The 10,000-nt window shown below is 38.0% G+C and overlaps 1 protein-coding gene across 1 annotated transcript in view; it reads left to right on the top strand.

Annotated features, from left to right (window-relative positions):
• Window positions 1–4,862, top strand: part of LOC101853466 — a gene marked incomplete at its 5' end in the record, with an annotated part of 63,750 nt that extends 58,888 nt beyond the window's left edge. Inside the window, 1 exon segment of the mRNA XM_005101131.3 lies at window positions 1,352–4,862. Within this exon segment, the coding sequence (XP_005101188.1) occupies window positions 1,352–1,393 (42 nt within the window). The 3' untranslated portion in view covers window positions 1,394–4,862.
• Window positions 4,863–10,000: the final 5,138 nt, after the last annotated feature.

The raw sequence follows: 10,000 nt of genomic DNA on the forward strand, positions 1-10,000 counted from the left end.
TAAAAAAAAAAAAGGAATAGAATAAATAAAATCTGCACATGTATAACAATTTGTGTTTTGTATATACCTGTGAGAAGTAAATATATCACGTTTCCCTGAGCTCCACTTTCTTTGTTGCAACTTTTGTTTGATATTGTAATGTGATGGGACCACGTGGACAGCGTTGTACATTTTCTCCCCAAAAAGTCTTTGTTTTGTGCACTGTATCCTGACCCATTGCCCTCTGGGTCCTTGAAGTGGGAGATTAGCGCCTGCTTGGGTGTGATTTGCTCCTTGCTTCTTATTAACCATCTATTGTCCTATTCTCCCCATCCCCTTTTTTGTGTTTGTTACTCTCTTGAAACACCTCAAAATTTGGGCACTTATATGACTGTATTGTGTTGCAAGTACTGTAAAACACTAACTAAAACATGAGTCTTGGAATTCATATAGTCATGAACTCAGTAAGGTGTTAGATATAGATGAACTTGTTACAATTGAGAATTTAAAAAAAAAAAGAAAGGAAAATTCACCTCATTGAAAAATTGTGACAATTTCTTTTGACCCAGCTGCAAGGGCAGGTGGTTAGCTTTGTTGGCACCATGCTGGGCCATGATGCTAATGAACCTGGCTCCAATTCCCATTGGAACATTCTTGAAAATTGGTTTTCTTGGGTGTTTTCAAGGATTTCCGTCTGCTTGGCTTGATTGGATCTGTTATGGACTCCAAATTTTGAGGTCCTCTTTCTTGCATACTTTGACGGATTCTGTTACAAATTGCCAGTGCAGTGGCAGTTGTTACTATACAGTGAAAGTTTCTCATCTCTGTTTTTGGTTTCTAATGAAAAGAACATTTATCCTTTATATTGTGTTTGATTAATCTTTTTACCAGCGTCTGTGATGTAGTGGTTGGGCATTTCACTGTCTGTGGGTTGGCGGGTGCTGTGGTGTGGTTTTCTCCTTCTTTCCTAGCAAACATCTATCGTCCTGATCTCTCCTCCTTTTTTATGTTAGTTACTCTCTTGTAACACCTCTAATCTTCGGCACTTATATGACCTTATTGTGTTGCAAGTGCCGTAAAACTCTTACTAAAACTAAACTAATTTCACAGTCCACACTGGAGACCCAAGTTTGATTCCCAATTGGGAAGAATTTCTATTGAGCTTCTCAATCTGGGGTCTTTTTACGAGGATGTTGTATTTGTCTCAGCCTGGGTTAGCCCTGAGAAGTAAGGTTGGAACCCACCTCCTATATATGCAAAATTATGTTAATGGCATAAAAACATCTTTATTAAATAAAAACAACTCGTAACTACAAAAATTAAAACAAAACAAAAATTAATCTTTATTTTTATTTTCTCTTCCTCGTTACAGAGATTTGTGGAGGAGTTGTTAAAGCAAGCCAAAACGTTATAGCGTGTGCTGTTCCGCATGGGATTTGCCTCCTCTTTCCGTTGTACTGACAGCTACATGTCTCAGCACTGTGCAGAGCGGATGACTCCACTGAGGCACAGACAGACAGACAGACACCGCACCGCTCCAGGGCCCGTTGTGTCATGATGGGCTCAACTCTTTCACCGCTGTCTCCTGGAGGGTAGTGTGTGTGTGTGTGTGTGTGTGTGTGTGTGTGTGTGTGTGTGTGTGTGTGTGAGAGAGAGAGAGAGAGAGAGTTTGTGTGTGATAAAGAGCAAGAGAGAGAGAGTATATTGACAAACATGTCTGTATATGAATGGTTTAAACTTCTGTTCTTTAGAAGTGAAGGTATAAGTGCATTTTGAACATATGAACAATTGTTTGCAATAGTGGAGGTTGATGATAGAAAGTTTGAGATGTTGACTAATGATGTATTTTAAGGTTTTTGGCTTCTACTGAAATTGTGCACTATAAGTTTGACTCTCCACACTTAATACTTCCTGAATACACTAGTAAATAGCTTGAAGAGAATACCAATTTTGAGTTCAGGAAGAAGAGAGAAACGCTCATTCTACAGTCATGCAATGCTGATGTAGTGTGAAATTTTTGTGCGATGCTCTATGTGCTGAAGTGCAAAGGATTGTGTCTCTGATTTTTTTTGGCTCTAGCTAGCTCAAATGTGCATTAACCCTGTATAATAATTATCCCAAGTTGTAATGTTCAACTCTCATGCAAGAGAATGTCCAGACCGCTTCCTCATTTTGATAATGTTTGCTCTCATCTTCCAGAACAAGCACCTGCCCAACTGGGTACCATAGCTACAATGTTGAATATCATTTTCTTATATCTGTAACTGGGTCTGATATTGAATAGGATGTGTTGTAAGCATCTGCTTCAAATCATGATATGATTGCGAATTTGCACAGAATAACCTTTCCCAATTTTTTTTCTTCCTTTTTTCAGTTTTGTAACAAGTTTTAACAATAGCTTGTTTTTGTATTACAAATGTTTGAAGGAGTTGCAGGTGTGAAAACTGCAGGAAGTGAACATGCCACTTTCCCTAGCTGTGTTTTTGTGGAAAAGAAAAACTAAGCTCACGACATGTCTTTGACTTGTTTTTCTTCCCCATACCTCCCTCAATTTTGTTTGTTTGTTTGTTCTGTCCTTTTACAGCGACATTCTTTCCAAATGATAATGTCTGTGCGCCATTTATCAATCACAATTCCTCACCTTCTTCCCTCACTTGATACTTGATTATTGTTTCCATCTCCATTGCAAGGAAATCTATCTTCGTGGAATTGGCTGATGATATTATTTTTAAAAAATTGTAGCATTACTTTCTGACAAATTAAATTAGAAGGGGTTTTTTTTTCCACCAAAATGTGCTGTGTGTGATGCTTGCATGTATTGTCATGGTGTGCTAGGTATAAGTCTGCTCTGCATGGACTTGATTCAAAGACTGCTGTAAATGTGTGAAAGGAAGAAAAATTAAAGAAACCTTATAATCAGGGAACCTTCATTGAGGGTGTTCTACACTGATCATGGTTTAGATTGACTTAATTGCGTTTCCTATTTGTTCCTCAAGTAAATCTTGTCTTGTAAAAGAGTGTATATTTACTCATGTGTGAGAAGTTAACCAGCATTATGCATGTATTGATCTGTGTTTTAGAGCCTCTCCCCCCCGAAAAAGCCTCCATCCCACTCACGTATGTGTGCCTGCTGTAATGTCTAGAGAGTGCTCCAGCAGTAAAGACTGTTTTGTGATTAGTTACTGTAAGACCTTTATACAAACTCAGAATGACATACCCACTCAATTTCCAACTGCTTCCGCCTTTTTTTTGTTGTTGTAGGTTTTAAGTCTCTTGATGGCGTCCTAAACTCTTCTGCTTTCTGTGGGCATATTTCTGTCTTGGAAGAGGACGTGTTGTTTCAGGACTCTACTATAATGGAGCATTTCTTTACTTTCTACCCTACTGTGAGAATGTATTGTACAAGAAGACAATGACAAGTACACCATGTATCTGTGATCACAGCATGTTCACATATTTGTCAGTTGTGAAATGTTCTCTGTATTCAGTTTTTCCTGTTTTAAGCTCCGTTCCCCTCACGTGTGAATCAGCATTATCAGAACAACTGCTGTGTGATCCTGACCTTTTCGTTTCCATTTTGAAAGGTTAGGCACGTGTTTCATTACTGTGACTAGTAGTGAGGCTGGCTATTTTTTCATAAAAGTAATTTTTATGAATTTTTGTTATTCCCTCTCCTCTTTTGAGATAAGGAAAAAGTTCTGCTCAGTACTTAGTTTTGAGTGCAGTATTGCCCTGTACTGTTTGTGGATCTCATTGTTTAATGTTAGATGGTTGGAAGTAAATAAAGCATAAGACATGACCACACATATTTACGGAGGGACAAACCACTACAGGGCTTCTCTGGCTATGCAACTACTGTTATGTTGAAAAAGAGGAAATTGACAATGGGTCGAACTATGAGTCCAACTAGCAGAGAAGCACTGTCGTCCCAAAGTATCGTGGATGTATGTTAGTTCTTCAGAGAAGCACTGTCGTCCCAAAGTATCGTGGATGTATGTTAGTTCTTGACAGCCACCTTTAGATTTAGTCATTTTTGGAGGGGAAATATATTTTTGTTTTTCAAAACTGAAATATAGTAAGAGACATCTTTGTTTGTTTGAGATGGACAAAGTTCTCTCCTTATGTTTGATTAAATAAAGGGGTGTCCGGAATTAGTTGTGCCTTATTGTCAGTAATCAGGAACTAAATTCATTGTCAAGGAGTGCATTTGAAATGGGTTTTGTGCATGTTGAGTCGAGGTTCCAGTCCTTGTATAGAAAGCCAAGGCATCGTCTAATGTCCAGAGCTAGTCTTGTTTTTTGTGATCTATGCCATGATGTAACACTGTTTGTAGACTGATTTCACTGGCCATACGTTTGTAGTGAAGTATGCAGATTTATTTGTGTATGGTTATCGTTTGTTCTGTGGGTAGTCATGTACATATTTTTGTATTATTGATGATTTCCTGAGAGGTTGTTTTCTCTTTTTAGATTTTTGTTTTGTTTGTCTGTTCACAGCTCATTTTGAGAGATTTTTTTTAAAGATTGAGATAGATTAGCTGTTGCCATAATGTTAAAATTGAATTGAAGAGAGTATTGAAGAGGGAAAGGGGTTTGTGTTTTGTTTGCACGAGCATATACGTACACCTGTGATTGCATTTCTACATGTGTGTGTGACTGATTTTTTTCACATATTGGTGTGGTGTGAAAATGATTGCTGATGGCAAGATCAAAGCTCTTCTTGAATATTTTTTATGTGAACAGTCATAGGGTATAGGCGATGTTTCTGCAACACTAATTATGTGTAGGTTCTTTGCCAATATTTTATGTCTATGTTGCTATAAACAGAGTGGATGGGAGCACTATTTTATTTTGTAAATGTATCAAGTTCGTTGCCTTATTTTTTTTAAATTTTTTGTGTCCAGAAATCAGTTGTGCCAAAAAACATTTTCATATTGGTGTTCATATCGTTTTACGCCTCTTTTGTTCACCAGGACTTTGCTAATGTTGTTTGTGATGCTGAGATACTGATGAGTGTGCCTTTGTGTTACATTTAATTTTGCTTCATGAGGTGGCATTATCACTGTTTTGTTGATTTTGTTTTCTTCCAATTCATGGAATCGTGGTCCCTCCCTTCCTTTCTCAGGAGTCCCTCAAATATCCACATGGAGATTTAGGATCTTTCTCACAGTCCATTGAAACAAAAAAAGCTTCTAAAGCTATTTTGTTTGGGGTACTTTTTTTCGGCAGTTTGAGCAGATAGTCAAAGTATGAAGCTAATATACCTCATTTTTCTTTTCATCTATTTGGAACTATCTTTACAGCAGTAAAATTTCTAGCTGTGAAGTAGCTTCTGGTTTTTGTTTTTTCCTCATTGAATTAAGATTACAAAGGCCTTCTCGATCCAAGCTAGCTAAAAAATTATTTTCTGCCTAACATTGCTGACCGTGAGTTGATCTATGCAATGGGTTGTTTCTTACAAATCTTCAACAAGTAAGTTTATATGTTGCCATTTCAGTTTGCTGTTTGGTTGTTTTTTTTGTGGGTTTTTTTGGTTGCTTTAAAAAAAAAAAGAAGATTTCTACCGGTTTATTACATCTTAATAAGGGATGAATTAAGTTGTAGGTTTTTATCCGTAATTATTTATTAGTTTTTTTCTTTGACGCAGGTAAGGCACTTGGCTAGAGGCTTACTTGTATGTCTTGTATGTAGTGTCTCACGAACCTCGTCCACCCCCCATCCCCACCCCCTCCGGAATGATTTTTCTAAATAAGTGGATACTTGTTGTTGCATCGGAAAATTGTAAGACAAGCCATCAGTACTTGTTTCATGGCAAACAAAATTTTAGTTGTGATATATATAGAGAATATACAAAGAACTGAGGTAAGCTTTTTCATTGGGCTTTTAAAAAATATTATAACAGAATGTTGTGATTTCTGTAAGCATGTTTTTATCTGAGAATGTTATGCTGTACTATGCTCTTGTTGTGAGATTAGTATTGCATATGCTGCTGATTTTGTACAGTTTATACCTGCAAGTTGCTGAATTTTTAACCCTGATATTCCTCTCTAAAGATCTGCCTTACTGTGAAAATATGAAATCCCTCCCAACAATCTTTTTTTTTACTGTATCCCCCTTTGTGTTTCTAAAAATTTACGTTCCGGCTTTCTCGTTTAGAGTCCCATTTCAGATGTCATGTGCTGCTTATTGATCTTTGGTTATCTCTTCTGTTGGGTCTGAGGCGACTGCCTTGAGCGCAGTTTCTTCCTGTTGTGAGTATAGAGAGATGGAGAAATATAAGTTTGCAGATGGGACTGCAATGGCTGTTTTTCATGACATTTTTAGACGTAGCTTTGATTTTGTACGAATGGAGATTCTGTAATGGGTGTGGCAGAGTTTATAGAGTTGAGTGACATTAAATTTTTGAAAGTCTGTGTGCACAAATGTTCTTGACTTGTTTGAGTCATTTCTGCTTTAGAAACTGTAATTTTTTTTAAATGGGGGGGTCAATTAATTTTTCTTCTTGGAGTTGAAAGGGGTTTTGCATTTTATGAGGCGTCTTGAAATTAGTACTTTTATTGTTTGTTTTTTTTCTCCTGAGAATTAAGTTTGAGAGGCAAATCATTCTAAACATTTAACAGTGTTATTGAAGACGTTGTTTCTCCTGGAGTGCCCCAGTTGTCTCTGATTGGCATGGAAATTTCCTCAGCAGTCAGATGGCCAGGAAGTCCTCTCTTGAATAGTTAATGAGGAGCAAGTGGCCTCTGAATAATTAGACCTCTGGTTATTTGCTGCGCCATTGATCAGCGAGCTGCAGCTAGGCAGGAGAAATCCATTCCGGGGAGAAGTGGGAGAATTGTTTTGAAGACAGTGAGTGTTACATAATAGTCTGATCATTTTCTGAAATGCATGTTGTTCCACTGGTTCTCTGTGTGTGCATGAGCATACACGAGTGTGTGTGTGTGGTGTGTTTGTGTGTGTGTGTGTGTGTGTTGCACATGTATATTTATATAAGTGCTTGTATGTGTGTGTGTGTGTGTGTGTGTTGCACATGTATATTTATATAAGTGCTTGTATGTGTGTGTGTGTGGTGTGTGTGTGTGTGTGTGTGTGTGTGTTGCACATATATATTTATATAAGTGCTTGTATGTGTGTGTGTGTGTGTGTGTTGCACATGTATATTTATATAAGTGCTTGTATGTGTGTGTGTGTTGCACATGTATATTTATATAAGTGCTTGTATGTGTGTGTGTGTCTGGTGGGAATGCGGAGCACTAAAAGTGTTCTGTAGTAACTGTAGCTGATCTTTACCTGTTTGTCCAGGAAATGTGACAAAGACAAGTCTGTTTACTCCTAACCGTTGTTGTTGCTTAACCCATGACATGTTCTTGGACAAAAGAGAAGTGTATTTCTCTTTCATTCTTGACTTGATGCGTGGCAGCTATGCATACTCTCTCCCTAGCAGTTCATGTTTTCAGCTCTGTTCCTTAGAATGGTCATTTTAGATATTGTGAGCTTTTATGTCGGTGCGAGAATTCTACTGTTGGAGTATAAGATGATTTGTGTAGACTCCTCCATGTCTTGAGCCATAAGTTGTTATGAACTGGAGCTAATGTCGCTCCTTTTGAAAACAAAGCCCTTACAATACTACAGATCATTCTGTTTTTCCTTAGTTCTCTCACCAGATCCTGTCATAACATATTGCCGTGACATCTTTTCATTTTGATCTGAAATCCCTCAGTGTACAGTAAGGTGTGTGAGCCTGGCCCTATCTGATGTCAGGCTTACGCCCGACGAATCCTAGATTGTCACCCCTGTATGATCTACGGGCCTACCATATCAGTCCCCACATTTTTCACAACACTGCTCTGTTCCTTCTATTGGAGATTTTTAAAATCTCACATGGCTCTTGGTCCTATTAGAGGTGGATGTATGATAGAAAGCCCTTGACTTTTATGGTCAACAGTGACATTTAGGCCCGCCCTTTCACACCAAGATAAACTTTTCAAAATGAGCCATAGGGGTGTCCAAATAAAGATGATTGGAGGGTACTGTTGGCAAGTTCTACTTCTGTGCTATCTTTTTGCGACTATCCTGCCTGTCCCCTGCTCCTTTACGATGTTGTTGAAGTTTTCTTGGGCTCAGGTTTAGTCTGTCTGCTGAGGTTGGTAGGAAGGCTGTGCCTAGTTTCCCTTGTGGAAGTGCTTTTTCTGAAATGTGGGCTCTTTCATTTTAGTTTCAGGTATATTGTCCATGACACATCTGACACTGATTTTAGTGCAAGAGCATCATCGATCATTGTTTCTGTTATTTTATTTTCTATTTATTTCGCCTGCACTGTACTTCGCTTTTTTAAAAATCTATACACAAGAAACATTTTGAAAGGGCATTTTTTTAAATTCGATATCTGGATTAGATCTATTGCCTTTTATAAAAACAATTTTCAAAAACACACTGAATTTTTGCTTTGTCTAAAGTGGTTTATGAATGAACGTTTCTCTTTTTATGTACCACATACACATGATGTATCATCATTCATTTAATCATTTTTTTGGTATTATTATGAAAGTCTGTTATATCCCCGTCTTGGAATAATTTTATCCCTCATAATGTTGGTTTGACTGTAATGCTATTGCTGAATCATGTTTACACGAGTTTCTTATAAAAATATCCCTGCTTGGTTCGTCAAATGTTGGTGTTATTTCTAAATTTTTAGCCAGGAATGTTTTTGTGTGTACATATATTAGGATACGACAGATAGATCAAATGTTCATATGACTGGGATTTCTGTGTGTGGTTCTTTCTTTTTCTCTAAGAATGAGGGCCCATTCACTGGACACCAGTGTGACTGTTGAATGTGAGTTTGAATTAAAAAAATTTGAGGTTGCAGGCAAGGGGTGAAATATGTTGACTCTACAGAACATAATAGAACTATTGTGCCTCCCTTCTGTTCCCAATGGTGAGAGTTACTGTTGCTATGGTTATGCTGAACTCCTCATACAAATGTTTTGTTGGACAGAACAGATCTGTCCAGTGTACGTATTGTTTGCCTGTTCTTGTGCATATCCTGGATTTGTGTGTGTTCTTGAGAAAGCTCTTGTGTGTTGTTTTAATCTGCGTGCAAGTCTTTGGATTCTGTGAGTAGAAATAGGGTTTTGAATTGGGGGTGTGGTGTTGTGAGAAATCGTTGAAATGTACCTGACGATTGTACAATACAATTATATAAAGGTTATTCATTTTAATAGCAAGTGTCAATAAAACGAACTCGAATTCTTATACAGTGTTTGACCTCCTTTATTTCTGAAGTCTGAAAATATGAACTGCTGTGGAAGGAAGAATGAGACTGAATGTTTCCCTGGTTTTTTTCCTTTTGTTGTTTTTGCAATATTTGATACCACACTAGCAATCTCGTGTGGTTGCTGGACACTGGTGTGGTCTGCTTACTCTATTTGTGGGTGGTTGGCGGGTGCTCTGGTGTGGTTTGCTTCTTCTTTCCTATCAAACATCTATCGTCCTTATCTCCCCTTCTTCTTTTTTATGTTTGTTACTCTCTTGTAACACCTCTGATCTTCTGGCGCTCATATGACCTATTGCAGTTGCGAGCTTCGTAAAACCTCTACTAAAAATAAAAACTCACTCTATTTCTTTGAGGTGTTTCTGGTGTTCTGGTCTCTGGGGGTGGTTGTAGGGAGCTCATTGTTGGTCCTACATCTTTTCTTCCCTTTGTACCAGCATCTCTTTAGTTTTAGTTTTAGTAAGAGTTTTACAGCACTTACAACACAATAAGGTCATTACTCATATAAGTGCTGAAGAATGGATGTGTTACAAGAGAGTTACATACAATACAGAAAAAAGGAGGAGAGACAAGGACGATAGATGTTTGATAGGAAAGAAGGAGCAAACCACCGGAGCACCCGCCAACTACCCACACCAGCATCTGTGGTGTGGCAGTTTGGGGCTTCGCTGGTGTACGTATACAAGAGGCCGAGTTCGATTCCCAAGTGGAAAGTAACTTTTATTGAGTGTCTTTTTCTTTCTGCTGG

The sequence above is a fragment of the Aplysia californica genome, unplaced genomic scaffold (genome assembly GCF_000002075.1).
Source record: "Aplysia californica isolate F4 #8 unplaced genomic scaffold, AplCal3.0 scaffold00271, whole genome shotgun sequence".
Lineage (NCBI taxonomy): Eukaryota > Metazoa > Mollusca > Gastropoda > Aplysiida > Aplysiidae > Aplysia > Aplysia californica.